Raw genomic sequence first — 22,880 nt, 5'->3', positions numbered from 1 at the left:
GTATGCGGGCCTCTCACTGTTGTGGCCTCTCCCGTTGCGGAGCACAGGCTCCAGATGCTCAGGCTCAGCGGCCATGGCTCACGGGCCCAGCCGCTCCACGGCATGTGGGATCTTCCCAGACCGGGGCACGAACCCGTGTCCCCTGCATCGGCAGGTGGACTTTCAACCACTGTGTCACCAGGGAAGCCCGACAAGTATCATTTCATAAACATATTTTTTTCATTCTAATTTTATTAAATGTACTTATTAGTTTTTAAAGTGGGTCAAAACCTGTTTGACTGGATGAAATAAAAATTTTATGATAAATATTTCTTTCTTCCTAAGGTAAGGAATTGTTTCAAAATCAAAATATCACCATTATTCATTCCTTTAAGCAATATATAGCAGAAAACTTGCTATGTGACAGACACTCATGTACAGAGATGAATAAGAGAATTTCCTCCTTGAATAAGGTTAAGTTTTTGAGTGAGATGGACAAGTAAACAGATATTAACAATACAATGTGTTAACTGCTGATAATACAGGTGCCTGTAAGGGACTAAGAAAATGAAAGCACGGTACAGTGAATTTTTCTTAGGAAATCTGGAATTCTTTCACAAAAAAGGGATGAATTCATCCTTCAAGAAAACTGAGGAATGAATCTCTTACTAGTGATATTAAAATGTATACAGGGGAGACCTTCAAGATGGCAGAGGAGTAAGACGTGGAGATCATCTTCCTTCCTACAAATACATCAAAAATACATCTACATGTGGAACAACACCTACAGAACACCTACTGAACGCTGGCAGAAGACCTCAGACCTCCCAAAAGGCAAGAAACTCCCCACGTACCTGGGTAGGGCAAAAGAAAAAAGAAAAGACAGACACAAAAGAATAGGGACAGGACCTGCAGTTCTGGGAGGGATCTGTGAAGGAGGAAAGGTTTCCACACACTAGGAAGGCCCTTCACTGGTGGAGACAGGGGGCGGGTGGCAGGGGGAAAGCTTCAGAGCCACAGAGGAGAGAGCAGCAACAGGGGTGCAGAGGGCAAAGCGGAGAGATTCCCGCACAGAGGATTGGTGCCAACTAGCACTCACCAGCCCGAGAGGCTTGTCTGCTCACCCACCGGGATGGGTGGGGGCTGGGAGCTGAGGCTCAGGCTTTGGAGGTCGGATCCCAGGGAGAGGACTGGGGTTGGCTGCGTGAATATGGCCTGAAGGGGATACTGCACCACAGCTAGCTGGGAGAGAGTCCAGGAAAAATTCTGGAACTGCCTAAGAGACCACTGTTTCGGGATGCAGGAGGAGACTGCATTGAGAGTACCGCCTAAACGAGCTCGAGATGGGCGTGAGCCGCAGCTATCAGCACAGACACCAGAGCTGGGAATGAAATGCTAAGGCTGCTGCTGCAGCCACCAAGAAGGCTGCGTGCAAACGCAGGTAACTATCCACACCTCCTCTCCCTCGAGCCTGAGCAGCTCGCCACTGCCAGGGTCCCGTGATCCAGGGACAACTTCCCTGGGAGAAGATACGGCGCACCTCAGGATGGTGCAACATCATTCCGGCCTCTGCTGCCACAGGCTCGCCCCACATTCCATACCCCTCCCTCCCCCCGGCCCGAGTGAGCCAGAGCCCCCCAATCAGCTGCTACTTTAACCCTGTCCTGTCTGGGAGGGAACGGATGTCCTCAGGCGACCTACACACAGAGGCGGGGCCAAATCCAGAGCTGAACCCTGGGAGCTGTGCGAACAAAGAAGAGAAAGGGAAATCTCTTCCAGTAGCCTCTGGAGCAGCAGATTAAATCTCCACACTAACTTGACGTACGTTGCATCTGCGGAATACCTGAAAAGACAACGAATCATCCCAAAATTGAGGCAGTGGACTTTGGGAGCAATTGTACACTTGGGGTTTGCTTTCTGCATCTAATTTGTTTCTGGTCTTACATTTATCTTAGTTTAGTATTTAGAGTTTATTATCATTGGTAAATTTGTTTATTGATTTGGTTGCTCTCTTCCTTTTTTTTTAATATATACATATTTTTTTTTCCTTTTTTTCTGAGTGTGTATGTGCATGCTTCTTTGTGTGATTTTGTCTGTATAGCTTTGATTTTACCATTTGCCCTAGGGTTCTGTTTTTTTTTCATCCTTTTTTTTTTCAGTATAGTTCTTAGCGCTTGTTATCATTGGTGAATTTGTTTTTTGGTTTGCCTGCTCTCTTCCTTCTTACTTTCTTTTCTTTTATTACTTTTGAATTTTTTTATTTTTAATAATTTTTTTATTTTAATAACTTTATTTTATTTATTTATTTTTTCTTTCTTTTTTTCTCCCTTTTCTGAGCTTTGTGGCTGACAGGGTCTTGGTGCTCCAGCGGGGTGTCAGGCCTGTGCTTCTGAGGTGGGAGAGCAAAGTTCAGGACATTGGTCCACCAGATACCTCCCAGATCCACATAATATCAAACAGCAAAAGCTCTACCAGAGATCTCTGTCTCAATGCTAAAACCCAGCTCCACTCAATGACCAGCATGCTCCAGTGCTGGACACCCTATGCCAAACAACTAGCAAGACAGGAACACAGCCCCACCAATTAGCAGAGAGGCCACCTAAAATCATAATAAGGTCACAGACACCCCAAAAGTCACCACCAGACGTGGATCTGCCCACCAGAAAGACAAGATCCAGCCTCATCCACCAGAACACAGGCACTAGTCTCCTCCACCAGGAAGCCTACACAACCCACTGAACCAACCTTACCCACTGGGGGAAGACACCAAAAACAATGGGAATTACGAACCTGCAGCCTGCGAAAAGGAGAACCCAAACACAGTAATTTAAGCAAAATGAGAAGACAGAGAGAAACACACAGCAGATGAAGGAGCAAGGTAAAAATCCACCAGACCAAACAAATGAAGAGAAAATAGGCAGTCAACCTGAAAAAGAATTCAGAGTAATGATAGTAAAGATTATCCAAAATCTTGGAAACAGAATGGAGACAATACAAGAAAAGTTTAACAAGGACCTAGAAGAACTAAAGAGCAAACAAACAATGATGAACAACACAATAAATGAAATTAAAAGTTCTCTAGAAGGAGTCAACAGCAGAATAAATGAGACAGAAGAATGGATAAGTGACCTGGAATATAAAATAGTAGAAATAAATACCGCAGAGCAGAATAAAGAAAAAAAGAATGAAAAGAAATGAGGACAGTCTCGGAGACTTCTTGGGCAACACTAAACACAACCAACATTCGAATTATATGGGCCCTAGAAGACGAAGAGAAAAAGAAAGGGACTGAGAAAATATTTGATGAGATTATAGTTGAAAACTTCCTAACATGGGAAAGGAAAGAGTCAGTCAAGTGCAGGAAGTGCAGAGAGTCCCATACAGGATAAATCCAATGAGAAACACTCCAAGACACATAATAATCAAATATCAAAAATTAAATACAAAGAAAAAATATTAAAAGCAGCAAGGGAAAAACAACAAATAACACAAAAGGGAATCCCCATAAGGTTAACAGCTGATCTTTCAGCAGAAACTCTGCAAGCCAGAAGGGACTGGCAAGAATATTTAGAGTGATGAAAGGGAAAAACCTACAAAGAAGATTACTCTAACCAGCAAGGATCTCATTCAGATTCGATGGAGAAATTAAAACCTTTACAGACAAGCAAGAGCCAAGAGAATTCAGCACCACCAAACCAGCTTTACAACAAATGCTAAAGGAACTTCTTTAGACAGGAAACACAAGAGAAGGAAAAGGTCTACAATAACAAACCCAAGACAATTAAGAAAATGGTAATAGGAACATACGTATCGATAACTACCTTAAATTTCAATGGATTAAATGCTCCAACCAAAAGACATAGATCGGCTGAATGGATACAAAAACAAGACCCGTATATATGCTGTCTATAAGAGACCCACTTCAGACCTAGGGACACCTACAGACTGAAAGTGAGGGGATGGAAAAAGATATTCTATGCAAATGGAAATCAAAAGAAAGCTGGAGTAGTAATTATCATATCAGACAAAATAGACATTAAAAAAAGGCTATTACAAGAGACAAAGAAGGACACTATATAATAATCAAGGGATCCATCCAAGAAGAAGATATAACAATTGTAAATATTTATGAACCCAACATAGCAGCACCTCAATAAATAAGGCAAATGCTAACAGCCATAAAAGGGGAAATTGACAGTGACACAATCATATTAGGGGATTTAACACCCCACTTTTACCAATGGACAGATCATCCAAAATGAAAATAAATAAGGAAACACAAGCTTTAAACGATACATTAAACAAGAACTTAATTGATATTTATAGGACATTCCATCCAAAAACAACAGAATACACTTTCTTCTCAAGTGCTCATGGAACATTCTCCAGGATAGACCAGATCTTGGGTCACAAATCAAGCCTTGGTAAAATTAAGAAAATTGAAATTGTATCAAGTAACTTTGCTGACCACAACGCTATGAGACAATTACAGGAAATTGTAAATTCCTATCAATTACAGGAAAAAAATCTGTAATAAATACAAACACATGGAGGTTAAAGAATACACTACTAAATAACCAAGAGATCACTGAAGAAATCAAAGAGGAAATCAAAAAATACCTAGAAACAAATGGCAATGAAAATACGACAACCCAAAACATATGGGATGCAGCAAAAGCAGTTCTAAGAGGGAAGTTTATAGCAATAAAATCCTACCTCAACAAACAAGTAACATCTCAAAGAAACAACCTAAACTTACACCTAAAGCAATTAGACAGAGAAGAACAAAAAAAGCCCCAAAGTTAGCAGAAGGAAATAATTCATAAAGATCAGATCAGAAATAAATGAAAAAGAAATGAAGGAAACAATAGCAAAGATCAATAAAACTAAAAGCTGGTTCTTTGAGAAGATAAACGAAATTGATAAACCTGTAGCCAGACTCATCAAGAAAAAAAAGAAGACTCATATCAATAGAATTAGAAATGAAAAAGGAGAAGTAACAACTGACACTGCAGAAATACAAAGGATCATGAGAGATTACCACAAGCAACTATATGCCAAGAAAATGGACAACCTGGAAGAAATGGACCAATTCTTACAAAAAAAGCACAACCTTCCATGACTGAACCAGGAAGAAATAGAAAATATAAACAGACCAATCACAAGCACTGAAATTGAGCCTGTGATTAAAAATCTTCCAACAGGGCTTCCCTGGTGGCACAGTGGTTGGGAGTCCGCCTGCCGATGCAGGGGACGCGGGTTCGTGCCCCGGTCCAGGAGGATCCCGCGTGCTGCAGAGAGGCTGGGCCCGTGAGCCATGGCCGCTGAGCCTGCGCGTCCGGAGACTGTGCTCCGCAGTGGGAGAGGCCACAGGGGTGAGAGGCCCGCATACCGCAAAGAGAAAAAAGAAAAAAATCTTCCAACAAACAAAAGTCCAGGACCAAATGGCTTCACAGGCAAATTCTATCAAACATTGAGAGAAGAGCTAAATGCCTATCCTTCTCAAACTCTTCCAAAATATAGAAGAGGGAGGAACACTCCCCAACTCTTTCTATGAGGCCACATCACCCTCATACCAAAACCAGACAAAGATGTCACAAGGAAAGAAAACTACAGGCCAATATCACTGATGAACATAAATGCAAAAATCCTCAACAAAATACTAGCAAACAGAATCCAACAGCACATTAAAAGGATCATACACCATGATCAAGTGGGGGTGTATCCCAGGAATGCAAGGATTCTTCAATATACGCAAATCAATCAATGTAATAAACCATATTAACAAACTGAAGGATAAAAACCATATGATCATCTCAATAGATGCAGAAAAAGGTTTGACAAAATTCAACACCCATTTATGATTAAAAACCCTCCAAAAAGTACACAGAGAGGGAACTTACTTCAACATAATAAAGGCCACATATGACAAACCCACAGCCAACAACATTCTCAATGGTGAAAAACTGAAACCATTTCCACTAAGATCAGGAACAAGACAAGGTCGTCCACTCTCATCACTATTATTCAACATAGTTTTGGAAGTTTTAGCCACAGCAATCAGAGAAGAAAAAGAAATAAAAGGAATTCAAATCAGAAAAGAAGATGTAAAGATGGTACTGTTTGCAGACGACATGATACTATACATAGTGAATCCTAAAGATGCTACAGAATACTACTAGAGCTAATCAATGAATTTGGGAAAGTATCAGGATACAAAATTAATATACAGAAATCTCTTGCATTCTTATACACTAATGATAGAAAATCTGAAAGAGAAATTAATGAAACACTCCCATTTACCATTACAACACAAAGAATAAAATACTTAGGAATAAACCTACCAAAGGAGACAAAAGACATGTATGCAGAAAACTATAAGACACTGATGAAAGAAACTAAAGATGATACATACAGATGGAGAGATATACCATGTTCTTGGATTGGAAGAATCAACATTGTGAAAATGACTATATTACCCAAAGCAATCTACAGATTCAGTGCAATCACTATCAAACTACCAATGGCATTTTTCACAGAACTAAAACAAAAAATTTCACAATTTGTATGGAAACACAAAAGACCCCAAATAGCCAAAGTAATATTGAGAAAGAAAAACAGAGCTGGAGGAATCAGGCTCCTGGATTTCAGAGTATACTATAAAGCTACAGTAATCAAGACAGTATGGTACTAGCACAAAAACAGAAATATAGATCAACGGAATAGAATAGAAAGCCCAGAGCTTAACCCACACACATATGGTCACCTTATCTTTGAAAAAGGAAGCAAGAATATACAATGGAGAAAAGACAGCCTCTTCAATAAGTGGTGCTGAGAAAACTGGACAGCTACATGTAAAAGAATGAAATTAGAACACTCTTTAACACCATACACAAGAATAAACTCACAATGGCTTAAAGACCTAAATGTAAGGCCAGACACTATAAAACTCTTAGAGGAAAACATAGGTAAAACACTCTATGACATAAATCACAGCAAGATCCTTTTTGACCCACCTCCTAGAGAAATGGAAATAAAACCAAACATAAACAAATGGGACCTAATGAAACTTAAAACCTTTTGCACAGCAAAGGAAACCATAAACAAGACTAAAAGACAACCCTCAGAATGAGAGAAAATATTTGCAAACGAAGCAACTGACAAAGGATTAATTTCCAAAATTTACAAGCAGCTCATGCAGCTCAATATCAAAAAAACAAACAACCCAATCCAAAAATGGCAGAAGACCTAAACAGACATTTCTCCAAAGAAGATATACAGATTGCCAACAAACACATGAAAGGATGCTCAACATCACTAACCATTAGAGAAATGCAAATCAAAACTACAGTGAGGTATCACCTCACACCGTCAGAATGGTCATCGTCAAAAAATCTACAAACAATAAATGCTGGAGAGGGTGTGGAGAAAAGGGAACCCTCTTGCACTGTTGGTGGGAATGTAAATTGATACAGCCACTATGGAGAACAGTATGGATGTTCCTTAAAAAACTAAAAATAGAACTACCATACGACCCAGCAATCCAACTACTGGGCATATACCCTGAGAAAACCATAATTCAAAAAGAGTCATGTATCACAATGTTCATTGCAGCTCTATTTACAATAGCCAGGACATGGAAGCAACCTAAGTGTCCATCAACAAATGAATGGATAAAGAAGATGTGGCACATATATACAATGGAATACTACTCAGCCATAAAAAGAAACGAAATTGAGTTATTTGTAGTGAGGTGGATGGACCTAGAGTTTGTCATACAGAGTGAAGTAAGTCAGAAAGAGAAAAACAAATACCATATGCTAACACATATATATGGAATTTAAAAAAAAAAAAAAGGGTCTGAAGAACCTAGGGGCAGGACAGGAATAAAGACACAGACGTAGAGAATGGCCTTGAAGACACGGGGAGGGGGAAGGGTAAGCTGGGATGAAGTGAGAGTGTGACGTTGACATATATACACTACCAAATGTAAAACAGATAGCTAGTGGGAAGAAGCTGCATAGCATAGGGAGATCAGCTCGGTGCTTTGTGACCACTTAGAAGGGTGGGATAGGGAGGGTGGGAGGGAGATGCAAGAGGGAGGGGATACGGGGATATATGTATATGTATGGCTGATTCACTTTATTATAAAGCAGAAACTAATACTCCATTGTAAAGTAATTATAGTCCAATAAAGATGTTTAAAAAATAAATAAATAAAATTTAAAAAATAAAATGTATACAGTACTTGTGATAAACCAGGTTCTGTCCTAAACACTCCAAATATATTCATTTGTATAATTCTCTTAATCTTATTACATATGTACTATTGTATAGATGATGAAACTGAAGCAAAGAGAGAATAAGTGACTTTTCTGATATCACAAGGGCTATAAAGTTGCAAGATCTGGATTTAATAGCAAGGAAATGCAGCACCAGAGTTCACATTCTTAACTACTTTTTTACACTTTCTGCTATACTGGATCAGGGAACGAGGGAAGGATGGTATAAGCAGAGGCAGGGAGGAGTGAGAGTGTATGTTTTCCTAGGAAAAGAAAACAGGTGAGAGCAATAGGAAGTATGGCTGGAAAACGGGGTGCATGAGCGGAATTACAAGATGAAAATAAAGGGCTAAGCCAAGGACTTGAATTTCATGCCAAGGAATTTGTACTTGGCAGAAATACTCAATGAAATTTATGTTTTATGAAGATACCTTGGGGGCAATGTTAAAGGGGAGAGGCCTGGATGAGGCAGACAAGAAGAAACTGCATTAGCCCCCTCAAAAGAGAATCAAGGTCTGAAGTGTAGTAATGGAGACTGTGGTAATAAGAGGAGGGAGCAAATTTATGAGTCATAAGAGGGTTGGCTGGCATACAGTGTGGTAACTGATCAGGTGCCCAGCAGATTTAACAGATGACTTGCAGGTTTCTTTTTGCAGGAAATGGATAGATGGTTACGTCATTAATAAATATATAGAACTGGAGGAGTCGTCTTCACAAAGATGATGTACTTAGCAAACACTTTTTGAAAGAAGAAGTGAAGTAGTAGTAATACAGAGGTTATTTTCCCCTATCAAATGAAATGCCAGGAACATAGGCATTATCCATAGTAACTAATTGCAATGGTCCAAGGAAGCTCTACTGTGGACTATGTGCCTTACATTTAAGTAATCTAATCTGAAAATTTAATTATAGGTAGCTGCTCATTTTATCAAATAATTAAGAACAAATTCATCAGTAATTTATTTAGTATACTTATTAAAATATTAACTTTACAAATATTAGATTTACACACAATTCTTAAAATACATCTACTGTAAAAATTGAAGAACTATATTATATGACCATATTTAGTTCTAAAATTTGAATGAATGAAATTCTAAAAAAGAACAGATGAAAAATATCAGTCAATATAGGCTCAAGGGAAATGAAATTTCCTGGAGTAATGTAAACAACTGTTTTTCACTTAAAATTCTAGGTCATATTTTATATTATAGGCACTTCAACTGTATATTCTTTTAAGAGTCTGCATTACACAATATACCAAAACTATTGCCTACTTAAAGCAGAGGTTTATGGCTCTGGATAAATAGCCCTTTTGCTTTGGTTGACATCATGAGACTTAGCTCTACCTGTTAGATGATGCTCACTTTAACCCAGCTACCAACGGTACAGGGGGCAGAGTTATCTCAGTCACACCTCCATATCAATAAACCCAAACTATACAGTTTTTTGACTTTGTGTTATTCATACTTGCATTTCTTTTAACATAGCCATTTCCTGGCATATGTAGTAGATACTTGACAATAATTGTTGAATGAGTAAAATACCATAATGGGAAGTAGAGGATCTCTCAGTATATAGAGTGCAACTTACAGTATTTATAGTTTCTGAGTTCTACTGATTCCACTCTTACTGAAGAAAGAACAGGTAGGTTGCAGGGTGCACAGGGCAAATATGAACGAGCACATTAAGAAGCTAATAAAATGTTTTTGCTTATGATACAAAGGCATAAGCATAAACTCATTCATCTATTCATTTAATAATTATTGAGCACCTGACCGATTCCTTCCCTCAAGGAACTCACATGCTCAATAGAGCATGTCAGATGTGGAAATAGACAAATATAATTTTAAAAAAACAGAAAGACCTTGAACAAAGAGATGAACAATATACTCAGAGATTGGATAGGCCATAATGAAAATCTAAATTTCCTAACTTGTGATATTCCTATTTCACTCCGAATCTATAAGAACACATGGCTGGCCATAGTATCGCATTACAAGTAATTCCTCGAAATTCCTTTTAACATTCTTTATTTTTAGGAAATCGAAATAGGATGTTTTAATGGGAGGAGCAAAGAGAATGTTTGGGAAGGAAACTTGGAGCCAGATAGTGGGGGACTTAAAAATACACAATTTTCCATTTGTCCAAAAGTGTTTTATTTGGGTTGGGTTTGGTTTTATATAGCCGAGTGTAAAATCCACAAATTATCCTTTATTAATGATTGATAAAGTCCCTATTCCCAAACCAAATATCTACCAAGCTTTGGAATTGTTATCCTCATGAAACTATAACATTGAGCTTTTGTTCAGCTCTTCAAATCAGGTTTCATTTGAAGTCTATGAGAACAGGCAAAGATTAGAAGGAAATGTGAAGATGGGAACTAGCCCTTAGTGGCCCTCAAGCATGTTTGTGGGATGCTTTGTTTATTTGCAGGGTGAAGAGAAACAAAGCCAGAGCTGGAGAGAACTCTGTTTCTTTCCATTTAAAAGCCAAACTTCTGCGGTACGGCAGACACTAACACAACATTGCAGTAGCTATACTCCAATAAAAATTAATTAAAAAAAAAAAGAAAAAAAAAAAAGAAAAGCCAAACTTCATGGATCTTACCTGAAAAGTTTCTGTAATCCACTAAGTCAAACATAACAATGGCCACAGCTGACCACGTGATGATCAGAGCAATGACCAGAAGCCAGGCTGCTGGGGAGCTGAATGTCGTCACTATATCTTCTGTGACTGTCCTCTTTATCACTTTTCCAGGGGATTTGGGCACAGATCCATTCTTGCTGTCTATCACAGTTGTGGTCGTAGATGCATTTCCTAATCGAACATTGGAAAAGGAGAATTACAATTTGGAATTTCATGTCAAATATTGATGACAAAAACCCCTTCCCCACAAAACACAGACTGTATAGGTATATATAGCTCTTTTATAGCATTTTCTATGGCAGAATACACCTCTTTAGTGGTAGAGCCAAACTCCCTGCCCGCTACCACATTTCACTTTCTCAGAATTTACCCTCCACCCTGATACACATAGGCCCTCATAATCAGCATTCCTCGCCTCCCAAGTTCCATAAGTACTGCCAGCCAGGCCACAAACTATGTCATAATCTTCAATCATTTTTGCATGTCCCTTACTGCCTCATATACCCAATACCATCAAGGGCAATGGCTTTTTTGGTCAAGTTGCTTTTTAACCTTTTTTTTTATTTAGGTTCATATGTCAGGTCTAAATACAAGCAAAAATATCCCCTCTGGGAGAGAAACAAAATCAGTGATAAAATAGTTCAAATGGATGAAATTTCTTTTGGATATTCTGGTTTAACAGCATAATTGACCCTCTATTAAAGCCATTAATTTTTATTTGTGAAAGGGGCATAGAAGATCTAAGAGATTAATGTTGGAAAATCTTATTATATCCAGAAACTTTTTATTTCTGCTTACAAAAGTCTACACTTTCAGTTCATGACTGAAAATTCAAAAAATATAAAAAATAGCAAAATAAATAAATAGATAATTATTTGGTTTTTTTATTAAACAATAGATTTACCATCGATAATTATTTGTATTCTCACCACGCAAAAAGAACTGTTGACATATTTTTCTATTTATACCTACTTTTCTGTACATGCAAGTAAATACATAAATATGTTTTATTTATTTCTGACAAGTCATCAACACACTCTCCGTTAGTTTTTTTTTACTAGGCAATATATAATAAACATGATTTCTTGCTGTACATATTCCATAAAATACCACTTAAGTGGCTGCATGGCATGTCATTCCATGGCTATGCATAATTTAGTTGAACAGCTTTCTACCCTGGGACATGGCAGAAGTTTTCTCAGCACATATTAATGATTTTTGTATAAGGACAATTTCCTAAATATAGAATTTCTGGGCAAATAATATAATCACTTTTATATCTTTTGAGAATACATGTATATATTTGAAAATTAGTTTATTTTTGAAAATAAAAATAATTTGTTTCCTTATCCTTGACAACCCTGGGTATTACCGCTATTCAAAATATGTTCAATCACACAGGAGGAAAATTCTACTTCATTTGCAATTCTTTGATTGCTAGAGATAAGCTTTTTTATATGTTTATTTTTCATTTATATTTCTTATCCTGTGAAGTTTTTTGTTCATTTTTCTATAAACCTCCTTCTGGTGGTTTATAAAGTTGTGTACACATATACATATATACATAATGTATATGTATATTTGCATATACATATATGAGTGTGTCTACGTGTAAATGTACTTACATGTATGCATGTGTGTATACATATATGATAATAAATAAACACACACATATAGGATAGTACCACTTTATCTAAACTTATGTTGCACTTTTTTCCTTCAACTGTTTACTTTTTCTTTTTATGACTTTTTTTTTTTTTTTTTTTGGCGGTACGTGGGCTTCTCACTGTTGTGGCCTCTCCCGTTGTGGAGCACAGGCTCCGGTCACGCAGGCTCAGCGGCCATGGCTCACGGGCCCAGCCACTCTGCAGCATGTGGGATCTTCCCGGACCGGGGAACAAACCCGTGTCCCCTGCATCGGCAGGCAGACTCTCAACCACTGCGCCACCAGGGAAGCCCTTTTTATGATATTTTTATGTATAGAGTAAACATTTAAAAATTTTGTAACTCATTTTTCTTCTGTAAAGTTGCTGCCTTTGCATAACTAGAAAGCGTCCCCTCAATGGAGAGCAGGCATATATAACTATATTGACAAGCCTTGACTCATAGAAAGTTATCTCTAGAGGAAACTTAGAGACTATTTGGAACAATCATGTTTCATTTAAGAACAATTGAAGACCAACCAGAAATTACACAGATGTGGAGTAAATAACTGAGTACTAAAGAGAAAAAATACCCCTAACAATCCAAATATTTTTGCCAAAATTACAGCTTAATGATATATTTCATATACTTTAAATATGAGCTACTTTGTCTACAACAATTAAAGAATTACATATCAGGGAAGAGAAAATTTTGATTAATCACATTCTAATATACATAAGTAAATATTTTCAATTTTATCTCTAAATTACATTCCTAAATTTTTTTAAAAAAGCAAATTTTCAAATTTCTTTGACATTAAAAATTAAAAAAAAAAATTTTCCACTCCCAACCGGAAACTTCTTTGACATTTTTTACAAAATGAATTTCACCTAAATGGAGTTACTTTTAGAATAATCTTCGCCATTGTCATCATCACTATCATCGTTACTTTGGCCACTACTTCTACAGGTAGGACTACAACCACTACTATCATGATAAGGAAGGGCTAGAAGTGCAAGATTAACCTTAGAAACAAAGGCTGAGGGACTAACTCCTCGATAAGTGCAGACATTTATTTCCACTTAATAGCATATACATTAGGCTAAGACAGTTTCAGGGAACCAAAAAAAGAATGCTATGACTTCCTCCATGTCTTTCCTAATCAATTTATTTATTGTAATACAGGAAAACAGGGACACATACTGTAATTTATTCATATTAATGGATCCTGTTTTGCCCCATTAACAAAATTAAGAGAGATGATTGATAACAAATAAACTTATTTTGTTATTGTACAAATGTTATCAGATATGTAACTGAATTCTTTAAAGTACAAAAATAAAGTTTGAACCGTCAAACAGATGTGTGCACTGCGTACTTAAAGTATAAATTCAGTTCATAAGACAATTTTTAGTTGTTGACAGAAGAAATGAAAATACCACATGCAAAATTAAGTACTCTAGTTAATAAAGTTTTCTTCGTTTCTTTACCCATAAAATGGTACTTTCCTCCCCTATATAGAAATAAAATAAATGACATAAAATTCTAGACTGACTAGGGAAAAGAAAATCAAATGCATTCTAGTGTATATATTAGTAGGTATTAATAATAACCAAACATAACTAATACAACTATTTTTAGATGACAATGGTAAATCTAGGCATATATTTTTAAGAGTAAAAAGCTGATGAGACACATCAGTGGTAAAATCATTTAATTAAAATTTTAAAACAACTTTAGGTATAAATTAATAATAGTAACAATGAATCTCCTTTCTTCTCTGAAAATCTATGTGAATACATATCCCAAGCTCTAAAATTCAATTTAGTTGAAATGATACCAAGATGGAAAAATAACTTTAAAAAACAGATTTCAGTTTGTACCTGAGGTGGTGCTCAAAGAAAGAAAAATTAGAAACAACTCATATCATATCCTTTCACTGAATTTCGTGCCAAATTCCCATCACTTCTAATGGCAGTTCTGAAAATGGATGAATGATAGAAATACTTTGAAATGCGATTCAAGACTCAAGTGGGGCTACAAGTGAATCAAATGATTCGCAGGACAGTAAGTGAATTATAAGTGTGTAGGAGAGGCCCACGTGAAAGCTGATATGTTGCTAAACTCCAGTTTTTTAACTTCTGGAAGGCTTCCTACTATCACTATATAGAGAACATGGGAAGAATTGCTTTTGCTCTTTAGATTCACTTCAGTGAACTGTGTGTAAGAGAGTATTTCTGCAGACAATAACATACACACCTGCTTGGTATCTTGAAACTGAATAAATAAACTTACTGAGATTTGATACAAAATTAGTTGAATTCTGGTCCCATTTTTAAAAGACAGAAAAATTTTTATGGGATAAGAATTTCTACATTTTTTCCCTTTTTTATCAGGAAATTGAGAGAGTATATAAATTCAGGAAGTAATGCAAGTTCAGAGTTAAAATATGACTTTTAATTTTTTAAAGAACTGATTTTAATATAAATTCCAAATTTTATTTCCCCTTACAGTCCTGCCAAAACAATTATGGTACGACATTTTAAACAAATAAAAATGACAAAGTTAACACTAAACAATTTTTTAATCTTTTCTATTTTTTTTTTCATCCTCACATCCTCAAAAATTCCACTTAAGAATTAATCAAGATTCCAAGGTGATGAAAACATTCTGAGTATCCAACAGCAAAACCATAAGCAATTTGAAAGTAACCTGAAGGTTACCCTGCTTAAGGAAAATTATGTGTTGCCTTTGTTATGGAAACACACTAGGTTGTAACTTTCAATTTCCATTCAGATTTACTCATAGAAGCCACACAGTGCCAAGAAGAATAAAATTGAGGGGAAATAAATTGCCTTCTCTGACAGCTGCTCAAGATATATGCAAAGAATAGAGTGTGTAATCTGAGATTATTTAATGTTTGAGAAGCACTTTGGAGATGAAAACAGCTAGTTATTGATATGGTGGAAAAATGAGAGGTAAATATTACTGAGAAATTTGATATGGGTGATGTTTCTTCTTTTATAAATTTATTTATTCATTTATTTAATTTTTGGCTGCATTGGGTCTTCGCTGCTGCACACAGGCCCTCTCTAGGTGCAGCGAGCGGGGGCCACTCCTCGTTGCGGGGCGCAGGCTTCTCATTGTGGTGGCTTCTCTTGTTGCAGAGCACAGGCTCCAGGCACGCGGGCTTCAGTAGTTGTGGCACACGGGCTTCAGTAGTTGTGGCTCGCGGGCTCTAGAGCACAGGCTCAGTAGTTGTGGTGCACGGGCTTAGTTGCTCCACGTCATGTGGGATCTTCCGGGACCAGGGCTCAAACCTGTGTCCGCTGCATTGGCAGGCGGATTCCCAACCACTGCGCCACCAGGGAAGCCCTGGGTGATGTTTCTTGAAAGTTGGTGTCTCACAATTGGAGCAGAGCAGCAAGGATATGTGACAGTACTTTCCATGCCTACTTTTTCACTCCATTCGTTTTGATTTCATACAAATTATTTTGATTGCCAGGTAGCCAGAATCAGCTTCAAAAGAAGTGGGGATCTGCACTGCTATATTTAACATGGATAACCAACAAAGACATACTGTAGAGCACAGGGAACTCTGTTTAATGTTATGTGGCAGCCTGGATGAGAGGGGAGTTTGGGGGAGAATGGATACCTGCATATGTATGGTTGCAGGTATGTATATGTACCATATGTATGGTTGAGTCGCTTTGCTGTGCAGCTGAAACTATCACAACATTGTTAATCGGCTATACTCCAATATAAAATAAAAAGTTAAAAACAAATAGTTCAAAACAAAACAAAACAAAAAAACAAAACAAAAAAGAAGTGGGGATCTGGCTGAAGGGCCAAGAGACTCTGCTCCATAAAGTAAAATTAGGGCTGCTTATGTAGTAGCTCCAAAGACCGCAGCCAGGTTATGCATTGGAGAATAAATCATAAGTCTCCTGAAAGAATTCACTTAACCTCATCATGCCTTATTAATCAGATGAGGAAAGTGCCATGCCCACTTGCCCATTATTATTCCTATGGGAATAATACAATACAGTCTCTTCTAGGATGCTCAAGGAAGACACCTATATTCTAGAATGGTATAAATAAAATATTGCATATTCATTTCATAAAAGCATTAATTTGAATTTCACAGTTAACTGTGCGATGTGGTTTGTAGAATACTCTAACACTAAATTTTTTCTTCAAAAATTAGAGAGCAAAGGAGAGCAGGGCAGTATATACTATCAGTGAAAAAAAAAGTTATTTCAAAATTATATTAAGAATGTAATTCCCAGTCACAAGAATGACCTTTGCTACATTTTTAAGTGTTTCAGAAAACATGCATATAAGTAAGAATTTTGGAGAAACTCTACTGAAAAGATCTTTAAGCAAATAAAGTTGAAAAGTGAAGAATCCATCTTTTAAATTGCATATTTTATTAATCCTAGTGTTTGAAGAATGTCTGTGTATCAATAGCAAAAACAAACTTATAGTTACCAAAGGGGAAACGTGGCAGGGAGGGATAAATCAGAAGCTTGGGATGAACACACACACACTACTATATTTAAGATAGATAGTGAGAAGATAGCACAGCTGTTACAATAGCTGTTTGCTTAGATTGCCTACACCATTTTTATCAGATAAATTATAGGTAGCAAGTTATAAGATTATCAGTGAGGAATGAAATTTTCTTTATACAGTTTTTTATCTCAGCCACTAAAATATTTTTATTTTACAGGAAAGACATGAACCTATTGATATGATGCAATCCTTACTTGTAGTGAACTATGCAGAATAAACAGGTAATAGGATGCTTCTGCTACGTTTTAGGATCACATACTCTTTTGCCATTGCTGTATTTCCCCTGACAGATGTGATGAATCCATGCTGGCAAAACAGTAGTTTACAGACTTAAAAAAATTAGTTTCATTTTGAGAATTTTTCAAGTGCTCTTTTCTTGTTGTACGAGAAAACCTAAACGACTAAACTATTGATTTTAGGAAGTCAACCTCTGTAAGAACAAATAAACTTTATGAAAATAAATGATAAAAAAAAGATAGATAACCAACAAGGATCTACTGTATAGCACAGGGAAATCTACTCAATATTATGTGATAACCTATATGAGAAAAGAATCTAAAAAGATGATATATGTATATGTATAACTGAATCACTTTGCTGTACACCTGAAACTAACACAACATTGGAAATCAACTACACTACAATAAAGAAAAAGAATGTCTATGTATCATATACATAGAAATCTGTGACAACTAAATTATGCTTTTCTAGTATAAACTGAATGAAAATAGATTTTGAGAGGCAAGTTAAATCATGACAACTCACAAAAACAATCTTTATCAAAATAATCCTAGACATTCTAATTGATATATATCTAATATTGGTAAACCATAGGAAGTAACCTAGAGAAATTTTTAGAAGAATCCAGATTCTAAGCACTTAAAGAAAAGCTATTCACTCTCTTTCAAGGTAAAAATTGCTTTTGTCTTAAACCGGAAACGGACCCCCTGCCAGTTTCAATCATGAAAGCCCTAAACTGCCATCTCTTTCCCCAGATTTAGGGTATGTGATTATTGTAATATTTCAGAGGATGATTTGGCCACCTAATCTACCTGCAAAGATGAAGAGATATACACCTATATTTTGCGTTATCTAGCACTCCTTGCTACCCACTCGCTCCCTCTACCCTTCCAGGAAGTGAATTTCTTTTTCCAGTAGTGGGATTAGAAAGTGAACACTCCCCTAACCCCCAACCATAGGAATGGGTCTTTAAGACAAGCCTGACCACTTAGAACATTCCCTCTTGCCTAAGACTGCGAAGGGATGGGGCAATCAGAGTCCTCCTCAGTTTTCTTGGAACTACTGGAGTTATACTCTCTTTCTGCTTGGTTTACCAAGCTGGTGGGGTCTACCAGTAGCCCTCTAGCCCACCAGTTGAAGAATCTGCTGCAAGGTAGAAAGAGGTAGAGTCCAGATACCACTGTGTGGGTTCACGGAGCCAGCTGTGTTTACAGTCAGGTTTATCTCTGGATTTCCAGTTATATGAGAATATAAAAACTCCTTTAATTTGGTTGTGTTTGCATTACCAGCCATCAGAAGTTCTGACTGATGCTCTTGCTTCTGCTAGGAATGTAAATAATTATTTTCCTTCATCTCTGTCATGAGGGGTGATCAGTCAGAATGATCTAAATATCCAGATTCCTTTTTTTAAAAAAATTATTTTCATTTTTGAAAGAAAATCTCAAATCTCACTCTTATTTTTTGAGTGGCTGCGTTGTCTTGGTCGTAAACGAAATGAGTTTTTTTGGGGGTTTTCAAGGTCAGATTCTAATATTGAAGTGCTCCTTCTAGGAAGAGCTCACTTGTGTTCTGGTTGAGTGAGAGGCAGGATATCTCCCTCCCTGGGCAGTGGGCCCTCGCTGTGACCTGCTAGCCACTTCCCAGTACTCCTTACTGCCAAGTAATAGATGTCTCTTCTTGTATTAGTTGCGGTAACCCTAGGTTTCCCCTACCTTTTGAACTTTTCATTTTCAACTTAGCAGTTACTCCCCATTCAGGATAATTGTTTTCCTACAAATAGTAATCTGAATTTAAAGGTGAAAAGCAATGGTAAGTGCATAACTAGAATTCACTTTCTGAAACAATATGTATTGAACTCTTAACACATTACAGGTAAAATACATTGGGTTTTACTAATCTAACTTGGGCAAGGATTTCTGATGAATTCCTTTTTTTTCTTTAAAAAAACAATGGTCTTACTGAAACTCCACTTTTAAAAGCCAACTTTTCTTTCAAGAATTGCCTCAAATGCCTCACTTCTTTTGAAGTGAACACTACTGTTCTTACCTATGATTCTATAACATTTTTTGATTAATACAATGATATGGGTGAAATTGTCCCAACTCTTGTATAGTTCTTTTGTCTTCAACAAAGCCCCAGGTTGGAAGCAAGTCATTTACCCTTTCACAGAACTTAGCACAGCACTTTTTTATACAGCGAGGCCCCAACAAACACTTATTAAACGTGAAAAACTTCTTAAGTTTTGCTAAGGGAATCAGCTAAAGAAAGTGTCATGTTAAATAACATCTATTTCTACATATAGAAGGATGTGTGGTAGGCAGTGATTTCTATCCAGAAAAATAAATACAAATGAAAAAATATTTTTATGACATGATAAAATGTTGAATTGAGATGTATGTTTACTGATAGAAGTAAAAGCATATCTGTTCAGAAATTTTGCCATTTGCAGCAACATGGATGGACTTGGAGGGCATTATGCTAAGTGAAATAGTCAGACACAGAAAGATAAATACTGTATGATATAACTTATATGTGGAATCTAAAAAATACAACAAACTAGTGAATATAGCATAAAAGAAGAAGACTTGCAGATATAGAGAAGAAACTAGTGGTCATCAGTGGGAAGAAGGGGGAGAGGGGCAATGTAGGGATAGGGGAGTGGAAGGCACAAACTATTGGGTGTAAGATAGGCTCAAGGTTGTTTTGTTCAACACAGAGAATACAGCAATATTTTGTAATAACTATAAATGGAGTATAACCTTTAAAAATTGTATAAAAATTAAAGTTAAAAAAACACATCTGTTCAGGTACATCTCATGAGAAGTGGGAAGTTTAGCTGGTCAACAAAATTAAGTCTTCCACAGAGGACGAAAGACTAGTGGGGCACAGAAAAAGATGTGCAATCTCTTTGACTAAAAAAAGCATGTATTTACTAAATAATGTCAATAATTAAGCAGAGACGTTCCTTTCTAATGAGGCAATTAAAACTAGCATCTTGAACATTATTAAGGTTGACAAATCTCCAAAAGATGCAACAACTAGGAGAGGTTTCTACAACCAGATTAGGCAGAATAAATGTGCAGATGAATAAAAATGCTGAGGATCAATTTACACACGCGATGGTGCATTTTCTTAGTCAGCTGGGGCTGCCGTCAAAAAATACCACAGACCACAGATGGGGTGTCTTAAACAACAGAAATTTATTTTCTCACAGTTTTGGAGGCTGGAAGTCTTAGTCAGGGTGCCAGCATGGTCAGATTCTAGTGAGGACTCTCTTCCTGACTTGCAGATGGCTGTCTTCTCACTGTGTCCTCACATGGCAGAGAGAGCACAGCAAGCTCTCTACTGTCTCGTGGTATAAGGGAACTAATTCTATAATGAGGGCTCTACCCCCATGACCTAACCTAAACCTAATTACCTCCCAAAGACCTCATCTCCAAATACCATCACACTGAGGAACAGGGCTTTGACATGTGAATTTGGGGGGGGGACACAATTCAGTCCGTAGCATGCATGTTTCCGTCTGATTATTTAAAAACTACTCAAAAGAATATTAATATATTTAAGCGTAATAACCATAGTTATTTTAATAGAGCTATATCTTTCATACTAAATTAAAGGAAATCATGGCCATGGAGCCGTACTACCAGTACATGCCCAAGTAGCCCAAATCAAAATGTCAGTGTGTACTACACACAGTGGGATAGTTTAGGGATGGAAATTAATTAACAAGACCCATGATGTGACTTCTTTTATGACAATGATTTTGACATATTCAATCAGATTCATTTTAGGAAAATAATCCATCCTGACGTCATGAACCCAGAAAGTCTCATGCAAGAAGATAAGTCATTTTAGGGCCTGATTTTATGAGTTTGAAGTTTGGGTATGGAATTGACAGAAAATCTCCCAAATTCTGTGGATTCAGTTTTAGGCAAAGAAAAGTTAGACACTGGTTCCTAGCAAATATGATTTGAACAGGACAGACATAAGATCCATGAACTATATTCAGTTCTTTTGAGAAATTAACTTTCTAGTATTTTACATTTGGGTTGACACATTTTCTTCCTGCGCTAAATATACATAATTGAAATGCTTTTACCTAGCCCCAGCAGTCTTCCTGCTAAATTGCCCCATTGTCATTGAATTACAAACCCAGTGAAATAGAAAAGGACTGAGTAATGACCTGCTATTTCAATTTCGAAAAAAATTCTAAATTCAATGCTTCAAAATCATTGGCTTTCCATGATTTGTTGGCTCTAACGTGTGTTTTTTCGTTTGTTTTGGTTTTTTGTTTGTTTTTTTGCAGTACGCGGGCCTCTCACTGCTGTGGCCTCTCCCGTTGCGGAGCACAGGCTCCGGACGCGCAGGCTCAGCGGCCATGGCTCACGGGCCCAGCCGCTCCGCGGCATGTGGGATCTTCCCAGACCGGGGCACGAACCCGTGTCCCCTGCATCGGCAGGCGGACTCTCAACCACTGCGCCACCAGGGAAGCCCTAATGTGTGTTTTTTACTTTCTTTTCCTTACAGACATTTTCATGGAAATCAACTCTTCCTTGAGAATTAATCATCTCCTGCTGATTTTACCCCACAAGGAGTAGTAATCCTGTCATTCTGGTGTCACAGTAGCTTCTACTTTATTTCCATTAAGAGAGTGTGACAGTCCCCCCAAACCAAAAAGAGCACACTGCATATTCATACTCTTTTCATATAAATGTACTCGGTAATAATAATAAGGACTTCATGTATTGTTTCTGCTTAAAACTATAGTCATATAAAATGATTGGTTTCTCATGTTGTATCAGCTACTTTCTGGAAATTTAAGGAAACGCAAGAACTAAGACCTAAATTTCTTTCAAGTTTACTTCTCTGGGTGAGTTTTTAGGCATTTGTTTCATGAATCAACCTGCTTTATTTTTGATATACTTAAACATAAATAAAACTAGACTTGTGCTTTCTAGTTATAAGGAAATTTGTATCCATTGGATGGAAAAGTAGTGATAATTCAATAATATTCAGTAATATTTTCATAATATTCAGTAATATTTTCATATGTACATGTATATGAACAAGGATATTTTAGAGTATATAACCATTAAGTAGGGACATAACTGATTTCATTGAGTACCCCAGGGGTTTTTAAAATAAATAAAACTTATAATGAAATACCTTTATTTTCATTAGTAATATAAATTGACACTTTCTATAGTCACTCCAGAATTAATGCTATTGCCATAATTGGATTAAAAGCAGACACATAGAGTCCGCATCGGCAGGCGGACTCTCAACCACTGCGCCACCAGGGAAGCCCAGACACATAGATTTTTAAAAAATTTTTATTGCAGTATAGTTGATTTAAAATGTTAGTTTCTGCTGTACAGCAAAGTGAATCAGTTATAATTATACATATAACCACTCTTTTTTAAGATTCTTTTCCCATATAGGTCATTACAGAGTATTGAGAAGTGTTCCCTGTGCTATACAGTAGGTCCTTATTAGTTATCTATTTTA

General features: G+C 36.9%; 1 protein-coding gene across 1 annotated transcript in view; it reads right to left on the bottom strand.

Moving 5' to 3' along the window:
- LOC113605895 (triadin-like) overlaps positions 1–22,880 on the bottom strand; it is a 118,153-nt gene that overhangs the window by 54,196 nt on the left and 41,077 nt on the right. Inside the window, exon 2 of the mRNA XM_027079594.1 lies at positions 10,872–11,081. Coding sequence (XP_026935395.1) covers positions 10,872–11,081 — 210 coding nt within the window. The remainder of the gene's footprint in view (positions 1–10,871; positions 11,082–22,880) is intronic.

The sequence above is a fragment of the Aethalodelphis obliquidens genome, unplaced genomic scaffold (genome assembly GCF_003676395.1).
Source record: "Aethalodelphis obliquidens isolate GAN/ISIS:26980383/991018 unplaced genomic scaffold, ASM367639v1 scaffold3, whole genome shotgun sequence".
Taxonomy (NCBI): domain Eukaryota; kingdom Metazoa; phylum Chordata; class Mammalia; order Artiodactyla; family Delphinidae; genus Aethalodelphis; species Aethalodelphis obliquidens.
This window is presented reverse-complemented; position numbering and strand designations above follow the sequence as displayed.